Source organism: Euprymna scolopes, chromosome 39, assembly GCF_053919585.1.
Source record: "Euprymna scolopes isolate OS-2025 chromosome 39, ASM5391958v1, whole genome shotgun sequence".
NCBI lineage: Eukaryota > Metazoa > Mollusca > Cephalopoda > Sepiida > Sepiolidae > Euprymna > Euprymna scolopes.
Genome location: NC_136520.1, coordinates 33,138,426 through 33,161,207, shown reverse-complemented (window position 1 = coordinate 33,161,207; position 22,782 = coordinate 33,138,426). Strand labels below are relative to the sequence as shown.

Sequence of the window (22,782 nt, the reverse complement as noted above, 5' to 3'; positions counted from 1 at the left end):
ATGAGCACAACCTCCTATTTAAAAATTTAAATATTCCAGATTTTGAACTTTTGAGATAAAGACTGATAATTTGCATATTTTGATTACTCGGACTACTGTTCTCAGCTTGAGTAGTGTTCATACAACATTTCAGCTAATGTAACCTCCAACCTTCTTCAGGAGCATCTTGTTGAGATCGAGAAACTTTCTACTGAACACTGCAATCCAGACAGAATTTAAAACAGGACCCTTTATTTAATTTACGAGAGTAGCATGCTCTCATTTCATTAGCGATGACCATTTTTATTTATTTTTTTATTTTTTACGATTCAATTTTCACCCCAAACAAGGCACAATGTAACTTTGAAGTAGGGGGCTACCATCGGGGACATAAGTTGCAGGGACATAATGAAGGGAGATGAGCAGCAAGATGTCTGTTCACATTGTACTTGAACTTCTGCATGTCAGTACAGTTGGGGAAGCAGAATCCCAGAAGGGGGTTCCAAAGTCTAGCAGTTCTGGGAAAGAAACTATTGGAGTAAAAGGCTTTCTTACACCTAGAGATCTCTACTGTGTAGAGGTGGGATTTAGCTGCTTGTTGGGTTTGTCAGAGGTATTTATGTCGAAAGGGTGCAAGTGCTTGTAGTTGATAAGAGCATTGACCATTAAAACACTTGTAGAACAGGCAGAGGGATGCAACATTTCATCAATGGGAGAGAGGCTGAAGGTTAGATGACGACCCAAATGTGACATGTGATATAGAAGTTTTAAGTAATTCACAATTGTATTCTTAGTGTTACCTACAATTGTTATATAGCGGGCATCAATACACGTATACGTTGAATAGGGGTTTATATTAGATGATAGAATATTTGAGAGAAGACTCCATACCTTTCTTATAAGGACACGTTTTCTCTGTGTTGATCACAACTGTTGTGTGTGAAATGGAATATACATATACGACGGTTTACAACATAACATGAAACACACTGGAATCTTGAATGATTCTGAGGGACCACATGACAACCATTTATATTTTTTGTATATAAATTTTATTCCAGTTGTCCCATGTTTCCTCAGGAGTCTGCCATCATGTCTCTACATCTTTCTTCTAGGCCGAGTTCTAAAGCAGGCACTCACTTCCGACTGGTTTGCTGAAAACTTCTAGACTGACTAAACTTCTTGTCTTTAACGTGTCAGTTCCGGTGACGTAGCCGATTAAAGGATACATCTCCTTAACGTGATCTCAGGTCACCTATCTAAATGTGACGTGAACAGTGTCGCTTATCAATTATTGTTTTGGATTTCTAAATTCTTATGTTTATAGCGAACTGCAGCTAAATCTATAAACATATCACTTAACTCTTTACATGATTAACTTTCAGCTAAAGTTATTTTTCAAAAACAATATTTCTATTCTTAGCCTAACTATTTTGTCCACTTATCGATAGATAGATAATAGTTAATTAACACTTTTAACCCTGCTATTATCTAACAGAAAGAGTAAAAGAAAAATTCATATTAGAATTGTCCACAACGATATGTGGTGTAACGGATAAAGTACTAGGTAAGTGACACTTTTCTAGAGATTGAACGTTCAATGACAAAAAAAAAAAAAAAAAAAAAAATTCTTTTTTTCTAAAAAAGTTACTGTCATTTGTGTCAGCACAAGTAAATTAATAAAATTGAAACGAAAAGGTCTCACCTTGCTTTTCTGGAAACAGGAGAGTTTGTTTTCACTTTCATACCTTTCATCACTGGCATGGCACATGATGCAACCGGCTGCAAACAGAAAATTAATATAGATTCAGAATTATATATAATTATACGGCATAATCACGTTGACACACCGGTTCTTGCCAGATCACCAAAGTTAAGCAGCAATGTTGAGCCTAGCCAGTACCAGATGGGTGACCATTTGGGAAAGCAAGGTGTTGTATGTACCGCAAGGTAAAATACTAAGTTCAGAAACTGGCGTGGTCTATCCTTCTCTCGAGCGTAGATGGGACTCTCTTAAGCTGTGGTAGGAACCCGTCACGTTAAAAAATACCCTTGATAGCCCTGGCGAAGCATCAAGTATTCAGCTACTGACAAAATTTGAATTACACGACAAATTTGTGTAGTGAGTTCAATCTCGGCTGCAGCCGTGATGGATGGATTATTGGATGGAGATAAAGTTAAACATTGGGTACAGTTATTTGTTATAGGACATCTTCCTTTTTCACTGTCGTTTCAATGAAACCATTACATAAAAAAATACCATTGAACAGAACATTTCCATATTTTTTTTTTTATTGTACTCCTTTGAATAAATAATCTGTATATATATTTATTTATTTGCGGGCTGTTATCCTCATCTTCAACTATGAACAATCCACAATTAAATTAAATAAGAACATTTCCACTATTAAATATGTAAAGTGGTCGACCATAGTCTAGAGCAGGAATCTCCAAACAAGCGATATCCAGCCTGTGGAGCTCTTATGGAAAATGTAAAAATAGTCAGGAAAAATTTTTTTTAAATGAAAATCTGAAAATAGTGTTGTGGTTTTTCTTTTTGTTCAGAAAATGATTAAAAGAATGAAGTTTTGAGAACTAGTTTCACTAAAAAGCAAAATTAATGAGCAAAACTGTATAATACATGTTCAGGTAATTTTTTTTTTTTTGGTTCACATAACTAAAAAAAAATCAGCAATATGACTCCTCCCTTTGAAAACTTTGGAGACCCATAGTCTAGAGTGAGCCACAGGCTCCCTTTACATTAGTTACTACACCAAAGTATAGGGGATGGCATCACTCCTTTTCCAGTGTTATAAATAATTATTTTTAATAAAAATGTAGGACCATTTTATGCTTCAGTTCAAAAAAAAAAAAAAAAAAAAACTAACAATGAAATTATATTTTTGTAAAAGTTATTAAAAATTTTTTAGAGAATTTTCCCAATGAAAATTTATTTGAAAATTCTATACAAAATTGAAGAAATTAAGAAAATCCAACTCACTTTAGGCGATCGTTCCACTTCTACAAGACACATGCGACAATTACCAGCCACCGAAAGACGATCATGAAAGCAGAATCGAGGAATTTCAACTCCAGCAGCTGCACAAGCCTAAAAAAAGAAAAAAAAAAAAATGTACATATAAAAAAATAATTAAATACATTTTTTATAAATGGAAAATATATAAAATAATGGTAGATCCAAATTGGGGTGTATATAAGATAATTTCTGTGGAATCCTTTGCAGGATAGATTAGAGTAGGCAACGTCAGTGGCTTGCTAGTAATCAACTAAAGATTAACAAAAAAAAAAAAAAATGAGAAATAATGCATGTTTTAGATTGAAGAATTTAGTAACAATTCACTATCTTATGTAAAAGATTTTTAAAAACTAAAATGATTTCATCGCATCCTGGGTAATGCCAGATAAGTCAAGTTAGTATTTTATGGAAATAAATTGCCATTATTATAAGTGCGTTATTTTACACACAGGTTCTCATTTTCCTTCATGTGCCCCCAATACTGGAACTTTCAACTTCATACAGATATATTTGCCTTTGTTTATGTTAAGGCTTCATTCAAGATTTTCATACTATTCTGACGACCCACTCAGCATTCTGATCTTTCGTCTCAGTCTCTTTACTGATGTTTTTTAACGTGTGTATATCAACCCCTTTTCGGGTTATTTAATGCCGAATCAAAAGATTCTGAAGAAAATTTTTTTAATAGAATATAATTGTTGTTTTCGAGTCGGTTTCTATTTAACTTATAGTTAGGACCCTAACAGGTACGACCACTCTGGGTCAGAATGGATCCGAGAGCAATGGTAATTAAAGGGGGGGGGGCGCTCCATACTCCCCAAAGCCCGCAAGCTGGGGCCTCACCACTGGATATAGTTTAAGGTCATATCCAGGATATCCACAGCACACAATGTCTGGGTTTAATGGCTTGCCAATGGAGTATCACAGTGTCACAAAGAACAGGCCAAGAGGTTTCCTGTCAGCCAGAAAAAAAAGAAGGTATTTCTTGAATAAACAATTTATTTACAGTATAAACTTATAATTCAAATATACTTTACGATATAATATAGAATATCAGCTGAAATAAATTTGATGTGTTAGAATATCCTTTCAGAATGAATGTTTCTCAGAGCAGTAATAGTGGACTTTTACCAGTTAAAAATAGATTTCTGCTGAATGACTGAAAATCTTATTTTCAGTCGTAAAAATCCAAATATTGGATATCTCGGTCTGTTATAGGAATGGTCTTGCTTAAGAATCATCCAAGACACAAGATGAAGACTTCAAAAAGGTTTTTTTTTTTTTTTTTCAGAAAGTAAAGTAGAAAGTAAACCTTGTGATTACTTTCAACATCCTACTAACACTTGCTTCACTTATTTTATCCTTTAATCTTCACATTCATGAGTAATATTTCTGAACCGGGCTTTACATTGTGAGTGAAACAGTCGCATTTGCGATTGATTTTTCCAACCAGACTAGAAATAATAATAAAAACGCTTTTTTTTTTTTTTTCACCAACAATTTTCCAAAGCTCATTACGGAGTGAAAATTTTTCTTTCAACTTTTTTTTTAGCAAATCGAACAAAGTCAAATTATTTAAACAATAAAAGGGTTAACAGAACAATATACTTTTTTCTTTCTTTTTTTTTTTTTAATAACGGTTGTTCAAAAAACATCTGAAGAAATATAAATGTTTAGAACTTCTAATCTTAATATAAAAGTTTGGTGAATTGTTAGAATTACACTTATTAAAAAAAATAGAGAAAAATTTTATGATGCATGTACTAGTCATGGAACAAAAATGTCATATTCCAAAATTCACGTGGCTTTGGCTAGTAAACAAAAATATTTAGTTGTCAAAGGTCAGCTTAAGATAAATTTATCTATAGAGCCCCGTGAAAGGAAATATGTGAGGGGTAAAATTGCTGTTTTCTGGGTTGGAATTTAATTCCTCTAACACTTATTGTTGGCTAGATTTAACTGTCAAGTAGTATATTTTTAGCTTCTTACATCAAGTAACCTCATGTCTTGTCTGGTGCAATTTTCAGAAACAAAGATCAAATCATAAATGTAAGGCAAATAATAAAGTTAGTAAAGAACGCATAAATACCTACCTGCAACACAGTAGTTCCAGGATCTACATAAACTGGCTTGTCATCAACAAACAGTTCGACTTTTTCAGGGGCAGGTTTAGTTGAGGTGAAGCGACCTAACAAAGAAAGTAAAATTACAGTAGATAATATAAGTAAAGAAAACGTTTTGTCATAGTCAGCTAAAGCCTTCCTGTATTTTCTGCGCTACTATAACTGGAACCGGTGACTACTCCAAAAATAGTTACTTCACCTTTTTTTTTTTTTTTTTCTCACATCTGTTGTATCGCCCTTGTGCATAAATTTTTTTTTTTTTTTAAAAGTTTTAGTGAAAACATCTTTTAAGGATTATTGAAAACACTAAAGATTAATTTTGTTATTTTATTCCTATAATTTCATAAACATACTTATTAGAAAATTTCATAAAGCATTAAAATTAAAAACAAAAAAAAAACGAACTTATTTTTTATAATTTTGTCATAAAAATGCAAATAAAGACTAATTTTTTAAATTTTTTATCTGTATAATTTTCAATAATGTGCTTTTTACATTTTATTTCAATAAACTGTTTCAAAATACAAATACTGAATAACAAAAAAACGAATGGGCAATTTTGAGACGTCACCACTCCTGGTAACGATCAAACGGAAAATACAACTATAATAGAATGTTTATTTACGGAATTCATGTTTCAATTTGACATATTCCAGTAGGAATTGAAGTAAGCATTACTGTTAGTAATATAAATTACTAAAAAAAAAAATAAATAAATAAATAAGTACAGTTGGTAAATTAATAAAAAAACAATTTATATTGGTTAACCAACTCTTTTATAATTTATTTGTATTAAAAGAAAAATGTGAATATTTAAAATAAGTTTAAAGCAATTTACTTTAGCATAAGTAGTGACGTAATAAAATAATCCGTATTCAGACATTTTGATACTGGATTACTTTATTCACAATCACTACCAATGGTAAAAGTTAATTGCTTTATAAATTTATTTTAAATATTAGATATTAATTTTATTTTATGGCATATCAACCCTTTTTAGGTTATTTAATGTCAAATCCAATAATTTCAGAAAAGGTTCTATGCTTCAAGTTTTTTATTCATGGTGTTTGGTTTGGTTGCTTTGTAGAGAAAAATTGTTTTTGTTTCTGAAGAACATGATTGAGTTTTGCAAACGAAAAGGAAAATAACATTAAATCATTTTATGCATGCAGCATTTTAGAAGTCAGACAACCTGATCTGGTAGTAGCAGGCCTTTTATAGGAAATGCACAGACATTGAGTTTATATATATATATAAATAAATTGGTCTTATATTTAAATTTTTTGCAGTAAAATATAGAATTTTCAAAGAAAAATTTATTATTTGAACAAGGAATTCATGTCATTTAAAGTTCTTTTCTTAATCCATGTATTTTCGATGTAAAGTTCATCTCCTAATATTCATTTGCTCAGTTGTCCTTCTACCCCTTGCCAGATTTCCCCCCCTAATAAGAACTTCCACTTTGCTCCTTTATGGTTTCGTTTCTCCTCTCATCTTTTAATTGTTTGCTTAGCATGTTTATAAATCGGAATATTATAACTTTCACTGCATTTGATAGAAGCTGTAACACCAAGCAAAGAAAAAACAGCTTGCTGTGTTTTATGAAAGTTTTTTTTAATTCCCATTCTTAGAAACACAATAATTTTGATCCAACTATCCTAAATTTAAATTTATATATAAATTTGCATATGCATGATGACCATTTTTACAAGTTGAAAATTCACATGGATCAGTTGGATTTTGCCATATAAAAATAAAACTTTTTTCAACAGACTGCATAATACCAAAACAAATGGGATTTATTACCTCCAAGCTTCTACTATCACTAAGGAACTTTGTTTTTCCTTCTGGATTTCACAAATTTGGGCTTTACCTCCAATGTTAGAATCATTAACCAGTTTGAAACATAAAAACAACATTCATCTCAATTCCACAGGCACCATTTGAATTGTGTACCTGAAATGCATATCTTTTTTCTTATTCAATCCAATTCTCCTGTTGGATCACCTTAAAATGATGTCCTTTTTTATGTTCTTTATGTGCTGAAAAGCAAAATTATGTTTATCCATAATAAATATTTTACTGAAGAGATGAACCTTACATTGAAAAGCCATGAATTAAGGAAAGAACTTTAAATGTTGTGTATTCCTTGTTCAAATAATACATTTTCATTTTTAAAATTCTATATCTTACTGAAAAAATAAAATAAAATTTAAATATAAAACCTACAATTTTTACTTTGCTCTCTACCTTGTATATTTAGCCGAGATCGTTTTAAATGAAAACATCTGGCATCAATTAAAATGAATGGCTCTCGTCTTGGGGAGTCCTCAAGTTTTGACAAGCTTCTGGGCTTGACCTTTACTCCTGACCTTAAATGGAATACGTACATCAAATCTGTTGCCAAGGCTGCTGGAAAAATCGTCGGATCCTTCTATCAATCCAGTAGATATCTCACTGCTGATGCAATTCTCTATGACAGCCAGGTACGTCCAAGGATGGAATACTGTTGCCACATCTGGGCAGGAGCTGCTAGAAAGGACTTGTACTGTCTTGATAGAATACAAAATAGACTTTGTGGTCTTGTGGGAGATGTCCTTTTCTCTTCGCTGCAACCTCTTTCTCATAGAAGAGATGTTGCGAGTTTGTCTCTGCTTTATCATTATTTTCATGGTAAGTGTTCTATGGTTCCCCCTCGCCAAACTTCCACAAGAAACACTCACCTAGCTGAAAACGCTATCAATAATTCCCCCCACTCTTTATCTGTGCTTAAACCTAAACGTAGATTCCATGATCAAAGCTTCTTTCTTAGAACTGCACGCCTGTGGAATTGTCTTCCATTTTCCTGCTTTCCAGCCGTCTATAACATGGTTGTCTTCAAGTCCAACGTGAACAAGTTTCTGATGAGCCGTTATACTTAAGTTAACAAATTTACCGAACTTCCATAACTATCGATTACTATATTGTCCTTTTGACTACTCTACACTCTTTAACCCTTATCCTTGAGTGGCCTCAGCCTTGATAATGTGGTGACGCCTATGTATAAAAAAAAAAAAAAAAAAAAGAAGAAAAGAACTAAACGCTATGTTACATTTGTGCTCCAAAACAAAGAAAAGATGCATTTCTTTTCAATCACTGAAAATAATTATTTTCATTAACATTTTAAATGGCTTCATTTTTTATGTTGATATTGAATTTTCACTCTGGAGTGTTATGTAGTTATAAAAAATATACATTAAAATTGTGCATTTGTATATATATATATATATATTTTTTTTTTACTAAGTAAACTATTTCCAAAGTTCACTCTTTATACAGATTAAATGATGTTACTTGTTTATAAATAAAATTTGTCAATGTTTGAATGTAAATGAAATTTAATCTGGTTTTATTTCTATATGAAAAAATCTTTCTCTAGTTTTTTGGTCCCCAGAGAAAAGGAGGGTGGACCTGTAAATTCACCTTTGTCCGTCCACACTTTTCGATAACTATGCCTTGGATTTTTTAAAATTTTGCATAAACATTAAACATGATACGAGTAAAAACGTAACAGAACGGATTTTCCGAAAAACTCCAGTTGCCCCCACTAGGGATGCCTTTCGGGTTAAAATGGCTAAAAGTGAAACTTTTGTGCTTATTACAAAAAAAAAAAAAAAATTGATGCCTTGGATTCTTATAAAACTTTCTGAAAAGTTGTAACTAACCGATTTCTATATAATTTTGTTTGTCTATACTTTGCAATAACTCTTGGGGGTGCCCCAGGAGCTCTTTTAGGGCTAATAAAAACATTCCATTTTTAGGACTATTTTACTATATTTGTCCAAAATTTTCTGTGTATGTCTATTTAGCAGTTTTGCATGGTGCTAAACTCAAATTTACATATGTTAATGCCTAAAACTGCACTGTTTGCTCATTTTCACCAGGATTTGACGTCCCCTGGGAACTTTTGGGACTAAATCGGGGGAGGGGGCTGAACTTAGTCATTTTTTATATGCCTCGTTCACTGTGCACTCACGGGGGACCATGAATGCTTCACTTGTTTTTTTTTCTAAGTTACTTTAAATTAGTTTACTCTTTTCAGTGACAAGCAGTTTATTGTTTAATGTTTTTTTAAAAAATTTAATGAACTTTCACGAAGACGTAATTAGCAATGTTTATAAAAAAAAATGGAAAATATTGCTAATATCTCAATAATGGCATAAATAGAAAGAGTTTTACGATGAAAAAAAAAAAACTATTTTGTTTGATTTTAAAAATCTGATTAATAAAAGGCAGTTATGACCATTTCTGTGCTTTGCAGGTTTAAATATTTTCCCCCCCATCTTTATGACTATATGTTTTGTCACATTTTTGATACTCATCATAGCCTCTGTTCAGCCTTGAATAATAATAGATAGCCCTGGTAAGGATGGCTGTGCCTGTAATTGTGAAACAAAAGTTGTGCAATATCCAACCACACCTCACTTAGGTCAACAGTGACCGATTCCAGTGGCAAGAAGTCCAGGTTAACTAGATACCTGGCCGAAATGAGTGAAGAGCATATACAACAACTGCTATACCCAAATAATTTTAGTACTGACAAAGCTCAGCATCGCTTAACTTCAGTAATCTAACAGGAATTGGTGTGTCAAAGTGATTATACCGTGCACTACTTTTTCAGTAAAAATGTTATATATTTTTATTAAAACACAAGATTAAACAATGTAATTTGTCATACAGGGTGTCCAAAAAGTCACTGAAGGGTTTTGAACTTAAATTCTTTATTCATGATGATATCTTTCTGTAATTTTAATACAATCCGACGAAGACATGGTTGGTTGGTTGGTTGTTTTTGTTTTACGGCATATCAACCTTTTTCAGGTTATTTAATGCCGAATCTACTGATTTTGAGGAACAATTTTTTAATGGAGTATATTTGTTTTTTTAAGTCGGATTCTATTTAACCCATAGTTGGGACCCTAACAGGTAGTACCACTCCGGGTCAGAGAGGACCTGGGAGTAATGGCAATTAAAGGGTGGCTCCACACTCCCCAAAGCCCGCAAGCTGGGGCCTCACCATCGGATATAGTTTTAGGTCATATCTAGGACCACTAAGACATGGGGAAATTATTTAAAAAAAAAAAAAAAAAAAAAATTCAAACCATCATGTCTTTTAAATGTTGCCCATTTTCAGCATCTCATTATCTCTTGCTATGGTAATGTCAAATGGCCATCACATTCACCAGACTTGACTAGCCCCGACTTTTTCTTGTGGGAATATCTTAAAGTAAGAGTCTATGTTAACAAACCCAAACCCTGCAAGAATTGAAGGAAAACATCAGGAACGAAATAAGGGAGTTAAATCGCAATCCAAAGATTCTACAATCTGACATGAATGTTTTGGAAAGAGCACAAATATGCGAAGCTGAAAATGAGCAACATTGAAAATACATTATTTTACATAAATAAAGATTGTTTGAATTTTGTATTTTTTTTTTTTTTTTTCCCAATGTCTTAGTCAAATTGTGTTAAACTTACAGAATGATATCAAAAATAAAGAATCTATCTAAGTTTAAAATCCTTCAGTGACTTTTTGGACACTCTGTATAAGTATATTTTTTGTGTGCTAGGAATCAGAATATGCCAGAAATTAACGGTTTTCAATTAATCTGTAGTAAATACTGCAATATATTTAAAATATTTTTAAAAAAATACCATGTATCCATTAAAAAAGTGAACTCAAAGTTGAATTGTAATGGATTTTATGTACAAGAAACTGAAATCTAATACTATGACTTTTATAATTTTCCAAATATTTTGCATAAATTATAGATTCTGTAAAATTTTTTATTTCAAGATCTCAAAAAAAAATAAATAAAATAAATAAATAAAAAAATAACAAAAAAAATAAATAAAAACAAGTTATTTTTAAATATGCAAACATAAATAATGAAAGTGCAACAGTGTTCATATAAGGTTCATTTCAACAACTAACGTATTGAGACTTTATAATATGACCGGGGGGGGGGGCACTCATAAAATATGACTCAGTATGACATTTTAATTTGCCCAGATTTCGTAGATATTATTATAGAGTCATGATTTTAAAAGTTAAAAAAAAAAAAAGTATTTGAGTGCCATCGGCTAGAATTGAAACCAAACATGTGGCATTCAAAGCTGGTGACGTTACCACTGTACCAACATGACACGCATATGAACTAAGATGAATGTACAAAATGTATAAGGATTTTTCAATTTTGACCCATTTTTGACCCTCTTAAAGACTATTTTAACCAGCTAAAGACCCATAAAAGAACGGTCCATAAAAAATTCAATCATTTGAGGCCCCTAGTGCCACGCTGCAACTTTCAGTTTTGGAGGAGATAGAGTTTGAAAATATGAAAACAAACAGACATATAGCCTTTTATATATTAGATTAATAGCACAGAGATCAAGCATGACTTGTCTTTTAATAATAAATCAATAAAGAAAAAAAAACCCCTCAGATTTGGACTATTTCAAAACAGATAGAAACATAATTTAATGGAGAAAAATTTAATTCAATGAAGTTTTTAATTTGGACATTTTATTTTGAAAGACAATTTAAAATCATATATTAAGCCAACCATATTGACAAGTGGCCCCTTTTTTCTTTAAGATGGGACTGATTTCATATGCATAAAAAATACACAATATCATGTGCATTATTTAAAAACATTAACAATAAACTGCTCATCATTGAAAATAATAATCTTACTTAAACTAATTTTTAAAAAAATATTAATGACATAAGAGAAAGAATTTTACATTTATGAATAAAAAAGATTAAATTTCATTTATATTCAAATTCTATCACAATAACCCCAAGTGGTTATCCAGAATTCTCCTATATTAAAGAACAAAAATCTTGATGTGCATATCCATGACAAAATAAAAACATTATATTCCAAAAATCACATAAATTGATCAAGTAGTTGCATTTTAAGTGATTAATGGGAAATTTTAACGATTACAAGGCTGATCTCACAAGTTTGAAGTATTAAATATTGTGGAGTTATCTGCCCTTGTTTCTTCAAGAGCACCGTGAAACAGTCCTAATTTTCTTACTCATTAAATTTGATTTTCTTAGTAAAACTACTTTATCAATTTATGTAATTTTTGGAATATGATATTTTTGTTGCGTCACGGGTATGTATATAAAACAGTTTTTTTTTTTTTTTTAATTTTTGCCATTTAATATAAGGAGAATTCTGGAAAAGACCCTAACACCTAAATAAATGCTTTATCACAGATTGAAATTGAAAGGAATTTTGCAATATATACCAATTTTCACACCATAGCCTAGTTGGTTTATGATGCCTAGGAATAATATATCTACTTTAATAGTCCAACACGTCACCTTTAAAGAGGTTATGGTGTTGTATTTTTATTTCGGTATTCTAGTCAGTCATATAGGATCATATAAAAACAATCTATTCTTGTGGATTAAATAAAAGGTCCAGTTTGAAATTTTGTACAGATTCCCAGAATTTGACAGAAATATATTCAAAGAAAGTCTTAAGTTACATTAGTTGTTTTTGCGATCAATTCACCATTTTGATACCTTATTCTAATATAGCTTCCTATACAGTAGCTTCTTTCCAAGAACTGTAGGTTTGTAGAACTCTTCCTGCTGATTATTTTCCTCCTACCTATACATGAATGATGGAATTTTTGGAGCTGATCCTCATCTGGCATCAATTAAAATGGATGGCTCTTGTCTAGGAGAAGCCCCGTGTTTTGACAAGCTTCTGGGTCTGTCCTTTACTCCTGATCTGAAATGGAACACGTATATCAAGTCTGTTGCCAAGGTCACTGGAAAGATGGTGGGATCCTTCTACCGCCCCAGAAGATATCTCACTACTGATGCAATTCTCTATCTATATAAAAGCCAAGTACGTCCAAGGATAGAATACTGCTGCCATATCTGCGCAGGAGCTGCTAAAAATAGCCTATCCTGCCTTGACAGAGTACAAAATAGACTTCGTGGCTTAGTGGGGGATGCCCTTTTCTCTACCCTGCAACCTCTCTCCCACAGAAGAGACGTTGCGAGCCTATCCTTGTTTTATCGTTATTTCCATGGTAGGTGCTCGTCTGAACTCCAATCTCTGATACCCCCCTCGTCAATCCTTCACAAAAAACCCGTCTAGCTGAATCCACTGTGAAAAATTTCCCTCACTCTTTATCTGTGCCTAAATCAAAACGTGGATTCTATGAACAAAGCTTCTTTCTTAGAACTGCATGCCTGTGGAACTCTGTTTAGTCTGCCTCCTTCCCACCTGACTACAACTTGGATGTCTTCAAGTCAAACGTTAACAAATTCCTAATGAACCGCCCTCTTAAGTAAACTCTTTATTATATCTCCACACTAACGTACTGTACTTGCAATAACCCTTATCCCTAAGTGGCGACCACCGTGTAAAAAAAAAAAAAAAAAAAAAAAAAAAAAAAAAAAAAAAAAAAAGCTTCACAGCCGACATCTCTACTCCCAGATCCAGCATTACACCATCAAAAATAACCACTTTGCAAATTTCAGCACTTACATTCCTTAACTTATTCTTGCTTTTCTGAAGTGATGCTGCTCAGGCAGCGCTGGTGTCATCTTCTCATGAATGTTACCAAGCCACATACACCTTTTGATACAAGTCCAGAGTTCAACCTAATTAAAAAAAAAAAAAAAAAAAAAAAATCCAGAAAAATCTTTATTAAGTGCGTACCCATCACAGAACAAAGATGTTAAATTCCAAAAATCACCTAAACTGCTAAATTAATATATATATATATATATATATATATATATATATATATATAATTTTTTAATGATTTTTAGCAATTGTAATAGTAAATCATAGTCATTACAAGGCTGATTTTGATCTCAGTAGTTCGAATTGAGTTGTCTCCCTTTGTTTATTAAACATGGTGGATCAAGACCACATCTCAGTCCCTTATAAAATTTGATTTTCTTAGTAAAAACAAACTATATGATCAATTTACATGATTTTTGGAATATAATATTTTCATTCCATGATGGGTATATACATCAAAGATTTTTCAGTATTTTTTTTTTAAGGTTGAATTCTGGACTTGTAGCTATCATCAGCATCAACAATTGATTTTGATTGCATTGTGAGGTCATACTAACTGGCATCATCAATCGAAATAGAAGTGTACTTACTTGATGCAACAACAAAGTTGCCTGGCCTCTGCAGTGCCCTTAGAGACACGAGGCGTAACATGGCGATGGCTGAAAAAAAATTAAAATGAGCCATAATTAAAAATGAAAACATAAAAACATTTAATTATGAATCGATGTTACTTAAATTTAGACATGTTCAAATTTGACAAACACTTGCGACTCAAATTACCAAAATTGATTAATAATGATTACTTGGCCATTTGGCTAGGAGTAAAGTGTAGTATTTGTTACAATACAACACTTCATCTTTTATGTACTCGGTCAGGGCTCTACAGACAAATCTATCTTTAGTTGACCTTTGACAACTAAATATTTTCATTTACTAACCAAATAGAAAAGTTACTAGCCAAACCTACGTGATTTTTAGAAAATGGAATCTTCGGTCTGTGACAAGTACATACACTGTAAAATATTTTCTATATATATATTTTTTAATAAGTGTAATTCTAAATATGCACGAAATTTTATATTGAGACTTGATGGTATTAACATTCAAATTTATTCAGGCGTTTTTTTTAAACAATGTTTGTTTAAAAAAAAAAAAAAAAAAAAAAAAAAAAAAACTATATTATTCTATTAAGTCTTTTATTGTTTAAATAATTTGACTTTGCTCATATTAAAAAAAAAAAAAAAAAAAGCAAATAAAAGGTTGAAAAGATATTTTTCACTCAGTAATGAGCTTTGGAAGATTGTCAGTGAAAGAAATACAATCGTCAAAAGATAAGGTTTTATTATTTCTAGTCACCACTTGAGAATAAATAAAAAAAAAAAAAAAAAAAAAAAAAATCAGTTGCAAATGCGACCGTTTCACTTGCAATGTAAAGCCCTGGAAGATGACCATATCAATCTGCAGGAAAAAAAAAGTTTCACAATATGTTACATAGATGAGAAATTTTGTTTAGTTTTCGTAACATGAAATGGGGGGGGGGGGCATCTTAAAAAAAAAAAAAAACTTCCAAAAACTGCTTTTAAAATACAGGGGGTCCCAAAAAGATGCATAGTTACTTTAAATAATTTCAAACCAGATGTTTTTTGTTTTTTTTTCGCTGCAGATTAAACTCATCGATCTTAATGATAGCAGCCAGGCTAACCTTTGAAGAAAAAAAAAAAAGTAATTTAAAATGCTACTGGAAGCATGAAAACGCTGTTCAAGTGCAAAGACAGTTGAGGAGTGTGTATACATCTTTTTGGGACACCCTGTATAAGTTAATTAAAAAATGAATAAGTATCAAAAAATTTAATGAAAATCTGACAATTAGTTGATTTTTTTTTTTCTATATTTTTTTTTAAACACGTGTATTTATGCTTTCAAAATGATCACTAGATAAGAACATTGTTTCAAGGTTTCAATAATGTAAACACGATTTTATTCTTGCATTTTCATTATTTTCGTACGCTGAAAATTTGTTTTAAAAATATTAATAGTTTATTTGAAGCTCATTTTAAATAGTACAAAAGTTATGATGATAATATTAAATTAGATTATAGTTACATCGTGTTACATATGGGAGGGGTAAATCTGTCACGTGTTAGAGGTACTTAAAGTGCAGAATAGTTAACAGTCGACAAATCATAAACAAATAATGGTGCTTGTTAAGATAGAGTCGACAGATCGATTTTTTAAAAATATATTTTTAACCAAAAAACAACAATACTTTCTTAATTGTCATGGCGAAAATAGTAATATATCCAAAAATTACGAAAATTCATCGTGTAGAACAACTTATTGTTTTTAGTAAAAAAAAAAAAAAAAAAAAAAAGTCTATCACTATTGGCAAAAAAGTCTATCACAAAACGTTGCCATTAAAGTGGCAAAAAGGGAGATAAGTATGTTTCCTGTATTCGTACATCTGGGAAAATGCAATTTCCTCTAATTTTCCGTAAAAATTACTTTTAACAGTATTTTTTTACGACCTGCCCCAGCGTAGTATAAAACACCCCAACCACCCCATGTTAAGAACAGCTTTCGGAATAAATACCCCCTCCAACCTCCCCATGTTAAGAACAGCTTCCAAGGTTGGGGGGGGGGTATTCCGAAAGCCGTTTTTAACATGAAAGGTTAAGGTGTTTACGCCGGGGCACGTCGTAAAAATGTACCCTTTTAACTATAAATAATTTTTTACTCGAATTTGCGTAATTTTGGGATATATTACTATTTTCGACATGACAAGTAAGTACTGTTGTTGTAGCTTTAAACCACATATTAAAAAAAATCGATCTGCCGACTATCTTAACAAGCATCAAAAAATTTATAGCAAATTAAGAAATTAAATTCTTTAGCGTCTCGTATAAATATATGAAAGGTATATTTTTTTCAGGATTTGTTTTTAATATTTGGATGTCTTATTGTCACATTAAAACCAAAATGATTGTTTAACTTAGGTTGATTTCGTTAAACTTAGGAGATTAAGTGTAGTTTTAAGATAATTGTTTGTGGGGGTGGAACTCGGACTTATGGTTAATGATAAAGTCATTTTTTTTTTTTTGTATCACGATCCCCTCAAAAATTAAATAAGCAGTCATCAGTTTGTTTGTTTTTTTTTTTTTTGTTTTTTCATGAGACATTTTTAAACGAAATAAAATAAAAATAATTTCAGCACGGTAAAAATATACAGATCGGTAAAGAATTAAATTATACTGAATTTGTTATAAGTTATTTGGGGGTTGTATTACTGTACACATAGATTCGAAAAAGTTGTCAAAAAACAAATATATAACAAATAAAGGTTATCAAAGGCAAGAGAAGTTACTTTTCTGCCAAATTGGATATATTTTTTGTGCTTTTATTGAATGTAACATTTATTCAGCTCGAAAAACATACAGTGTTTACCGATGTATTGGAACATTCAAGATGGCGTCTCACACCCTCTTTAACACCGTAAGTATGGAAAAAGGTGTTATAAATAAAAAAACTATACAAAATACTATTAAAAACCCGCCGAATATATGTCAACCTATGTCACGGTAACATATATTGAGCGAGTTTTTAACAGTATTTTATCCGGTTTTTTATTTATAACATCTTTTCCCACACTTACCGTGTTAAAGAGAGAATAAGACGCCATCTTGAATGTTCCAATACATCGGTAAACACTATGGTTTTCGAGCTGAATAAACATGTTACATTGAATAAAAACACGAAAAATATATCCAGTTTGGTAGAAAAGTAACTTATCTTGCCTTTGATAACATTTATTTGTTATATATTTGTTTTTTGACAACTTTTTCGAATCTATGTGTACAGTAATACAAACCCGTTATTTGTTTATTTTACAATTTTTCGCCTGTTAAATACTGTGTACTGATTACCTGACAGGGCTTAACAAGGAAATATGGGCCGCCATGGGTTCGTATGCAAAATACGGATCGTGCTGAATTAATAGCGTTATTTAGAAACCCATTATTAGCATGGGGATGAGACGTTTTGTAACTATTCTGTACTTGCACCTAATTTAATAAAAAGATCCGTTAAACTTAAATTTAACTTGAAAATTCTACAAAAACTAAAAAAAAAAACAAAAGAACGCATAGTCCGTATTCTGCCTGCATAAGTACCCAACCATAAAGACCGATCTACAAGCAAAGTTATTTTGCAGTTTTTTTTTGTTGTTTTTTAAAACTATTATTCGAGTATTTATTGAAATAAAAAATATAACTGCGTGAAGTAAAATGAAATTTTAGAAATCCTAACCAAAAATTAACTCCACAAGAATGCATTTCGGCTTCATCGTAAACAAGTCAGCCATTTTATTTTTTGTTAATAATTTAAAAAAAAAAAAAAGCAAATTAATTATTTCGTTACCCAACGAAATTTGAAAGGGATGTTGAGGTCTTTAAACTAAACTGTCGAATAGAAAGTCATTTAAACTGACTTTAACATTCGTAGCAGAACCTCATGGATGAAGTTTTGCAAGCTTTTTGCATCCAACAGCTTTATAAATATTGATTAAAACAACATCATCTTAAGATCAATTAGTCACAGTTTTATAACAATTTCTTTCAATTAATAATTTAATGCTAAAATAATACAACAATAATTAAATTTAACTTTCAAAAATTCTATTTTAAAAAATAATAATATGATAAATCTGTCAGGTTATTTCTGATGAGACCAGTTAAAGGACACCTTGAACTAAGAAACAACTAACACTAATTATGGCTATGTAAAGCTTGATTAAGACGTTATTAAATTATCGGAATTAAGAACTTATGCATTTTTATATTCGTTGAAATAATCAAATATAACACAATAAACAGAAATATTAATAAATAATAACTTTCTTTCGCTTGAATCATTTTTTCAATACTTACCACGGAATTCGTCCTTAGAATTGACGTTTTACGAATTCCACTTTTGTAGTCTTATTTTCGTATAAGTTAAATTTTCTTACATCGTTACGTAATTATTCATTTTAATTTTCGTATTTGACAAAATATAAATAAAGAAAACTATATATATCAAAATTATGAATATCAATATTAGAAAAATATTGATTTTACATTCAATTTAAATAAAAATGACTTTCGCTAAAGGTAATGGTTTAAATTCAATAAGGCCAAGTAAGTTTAGAAATAATATTTTTAAAATATAAAATATTATTTTATATACATATATTTTATAATAAAATAATGAAAAATGAAAAATAATGATTGATGTATTATAAAACTGTAAAATTTTACTCCAATGCTGAAATTGAACATTTTTCTTCGTAATATTGGAAACATCAACAATTTTCATAAAATTTTATGGAAAACAACTCTTTGCTGTACCATTAACCTTGTAAGACTTTTGGCCTTACTAGAGGCAAACAGTAACATCTGTTAGTGCTACTGCTCTGATGCTACACTTCATCTTTTTTGTCCTCGGTCAATGAAGGAGAAATCCTTCTAGACTGAGGCAATTTTAGTTTTTGTCCCAATCCAGGGTGTAACTTTTTGGGAAACCAGAAAAACGTACATTGTATCTAAATCTGCTCCATGGGCAGGTAGGAGGTGATGATGCAATTAAATAGGAACTTTCGGTCTTCATGCTGGAATTTGTGCGAGCCTTTTCTAGACTCACACAAAAACATGCGTTCACATCTCAAGCTATATTACTTGTCACATACATACGCGCACACAAACATATGCGCCCACGTCCACACACGGACATATATTGGCATTTGCGTATATACACTCACATTCACGTGTATACACACACATGCTAACGGACACACATGTACTCACATGGACAACATAACTTCCCCTTTCAAAGGAAATCCACACATGCGCAAAAGACCACTGAAAACAACTATAAAAGCAAGAGACAAGCTGTTTCCAGCCCTTTTCAGACCAGCTTCCTAGCTGGCCGGTCTACAGACCGACAGCGTGCCTTTTCGGAAGGCGTGCGCACGCGCGTGCCTCACGCCACTTGCTACTATGTGGGACAAAAGGCTAACAAACAGTACGTACACTTTATACACTTTCTCTCTCCATGAACTGGATTGACATTCTCACTCTATCTCTCTCTATCTACTACTTGTGCCAGAGAACACCACCATGTAGCTGACTGCTAACATGACGCACAGTTTAACTGATGTCAACCCTCTATCTTTTTCTTTGTCTACACGCTGGACTATCATTCCCATTTTCCACTACATCACTCACTTCTCTTCCCACGTGCAAACAAACGATAGTGAGATGAACACACATTTCCTTTTTCCTTCTATACTACCAATCCCGCAACAAACAATGGTTACACCCGTGCGGACATGAACACATGTTATATCTAAAACATTCATTCTTTCAACAGTAAATAAACGACACGTTTATCTATTCCAGCAATTGAGTCTTTGTTTCCTTCATTCCATTCATTTCATTATTTTTCTTTTGTAATGGGATTAGGATTTATATATCCTAGTCCTCTACAAATTAAAATGACTATCTGTTCTGCCTTCAGTCAATCAAAGAGAAATCCTTCTAAACCGAGGATATTATTATTTTTGTCTCAATCCAGAGTACCCTCTTTGAGGGAGCTAGATATCCTTCACATTAAAAATCGACCATGTTTCTAACTTTGCCCTCCTGAGGAGGTAAGTAGTGGGCATACAGAAGTAGTCGGTGTTGGGATCAAAGTTTGGGATCCATTCTGAGACCTCTAGAGAGAAGGAGGATCGACCAGTCTCTGAATTCACAATGATGACGAGAGCATGGGTCAAAACTACTTTCTCTCACAAGAGAAAAGAAAAAAAAAACATCAGCAAATAGCGACAAATCTGGAATAATTACAAACATTTAAAATAATAATTTTTATTTATCCAGAAAAGGATAATTTTTTTGTGTGCTATATATGCAAGTCATAGTTCTTGAATGGGCACTGTCTCCCCATGTGAGTGAAATTAAAAAAAGATTGCGGTCCATTAATAATACAGTGAGATGTGTACTTTTTATAAGGCAAGAGTTCAGGAACATCATTCAAGGGGAAAAAGAATATTGCATGATTGTAAATGTATTGCTGGATGCTTTTAGCGAGTCAAGAAATCCTCCGAGACTGAGGAAGTTATTAATGTCAGCATAATTTTACAAAGAAGACTTTACGAATACGGAATACTAGGGGGGGGGTGAACATAAAATATTCATCCATTCTTGTTTGTGTAAGCTTCCTTAGTAAGGGTCCTGGATATGACCTTAAACTATATCCAGTGGTGAGGCCCCAGCTTGTGGGCTTTGGGGAGTGTGGAGCCACCCTTTAATTACCATTGCTCCCAGGTCCACTCTGACCCGGAGTGGTAGTACCTGTTAGAGTCTCAACTAAGAGAAACCGACTTGAAAACAACAAATATATTCTATTAAAAAAATTTTCTCCAAAATCTTTTGATTCGGCATTAAATAACCCGAAAAGGGTTGATATGCCGTAAAACAAAAACAACCAACCAACCAATCCTTAGTAAGGGATAGAGTATTTTGTCCATTTACAGTTTTCTTTATAACACTTTTACTCGTGCAGATTTTTTATATAGGCAGTCGAGGTCCACATGGTGATAATTTCGAGCAGTGATTATTCAGTCTGTGAAAAGACGACAATCATGGGCAGCGACGATGGTGACCTGCGGAAACATTGTCTAGACTGTTCTGATTTTGGCATGCTGTTGCTTTTATATCAAGTTTCTAGAACGTTCTAACCTGTTTACTGTCTTCATACACAAAGAGATAAAAGTATAATCCCATGGATTTGTGTGTAAGAGTGACACATTACAACCGTGTCTCTTACGCGCTACAGGTTTGCGTGGGTGGCTGGTGACAAAATCAAATTGTTCCTGGAATGAATAGATTCAAATATATTAACACTATTCTGAGATTATTTATTGACATCTACACAGATGACACAACTGTCTATAGCAGCACTTTGAAGAGCATTGATGATCAATATTTTCTCTCTACTTCTGCATGTAGTGCAATCAAAACCAGAACATTAATGCTGAGATCCTTGTTTTGCCCAAGTTGAAATGAATGGCTTCCCCCCTTCTTGATGAAACCTATTGTTTTGATATACGCCAAACATTCTCTCAACCCAGATCTAAGATGGATCACCTATATCCAATATGTTGATAAAGTTATCAGAAAATCTCTGGATCATTCTACTGTTCAGAAAATGCCTGATTCCTGATACAATCATTTTCCTTTATAATGATACTAAACCTTATGCCTATAATCTTTATTCAAATTTTGATCAAAATCCAGTGTGAGAATTTTATTTTCACCTTTTTTTTCTTCTTTCTTTTATTCTTCCTTCTTCTTTTCCCCTCACTCTGATTTATTCTGTTTCTTCCTTTTTAACAACATGTGATCTCATTCAGCTTATAATAAACCATTGCAACTACTTGGTTTTGAACCTGCACTGTTTCCTCGATTTTCAGTTCCTGAAGTGGGTGACATTTTAGATTGTATTCCCTTTCATTCCATAAGTGTTTTTTTGCCATTGCTGTTTCCTTATAACAAGTGATTTCTCTCCAGCGTTTATGGATTCGATATCGGTCCTGGAGCACTGGGAGATGGTCCTTTATCACTTGACTGTAGAGCATCATCGCTGGAGACATATGTAGGTCTTGTACCGGGGCGTTGCGATGAGTCAGTAGGGACCTAGCTGCCCGGTTATGGCATAGGCGACCGCAACTGTCTGTGCTATCAATAAGGATCCTTTTAGCCGTTTTAATGGCCAATTCTGCTCTCCCGTTGCTTTGAGGGTAATATGCCTCTGATGTTATTTCCTTATGCCCCAATTATCTAGGAACTGGTTATATTCACTGGAGTCAAACGGTGGTCCACCATCGGTCGACAGTTCCTCCGGGACGCCGTACGTGCAGAACCAGTTTCGTAGGGCGTCACATGTGGCCTTGGCATTCCCGGACAACATCAGAGTGACTTCTACCCATCCAGTGTATCTATCTGCA

General features: G+C 32.4%; 1 protein-coding gene across 1 annotated transcript in view; it reads right to left on the bottom strand.

Moving 5' to 3' along the window:
* The window catches only part of LOC145263727 (NADH-ubiquinone oxidoreductase 75 kDa subunit, mitochondrial-like), a 53,095-nt gene extending 34,342 nt beyond the window's left edge, over positions 1–18,753 (bottom strand). Inside the window, exons 1-5 of the mRNA XM_080120700.1 lie at positions 18,665–18,753; positions 14,333–14,401; positions 5,110–5,204; positions 2,981–3,088; positions 1,685–1,761 (exon numbers count right to left, since the gene is read on the bottom strand). Coding sequence (XP_079976826.1) covers positions 1,685–1,761; positions 2,981–3,088; positions 5,110–5,204; positions 14,333–14,393 — 341 coding nt within the window. The 5' untranslated portion in view covers positions 14,394–14,401; positions 18,665–18,753. The remainder of the gene's footprint in view (positions 1–1,684; positions 1,762–2,980; positions 3,089–5,109; positions 5,205–14,332; positions 14,402–18,664) is intronic.
* Positions 18,754–22,782: the final 4,029 nt, after the last annotated feature.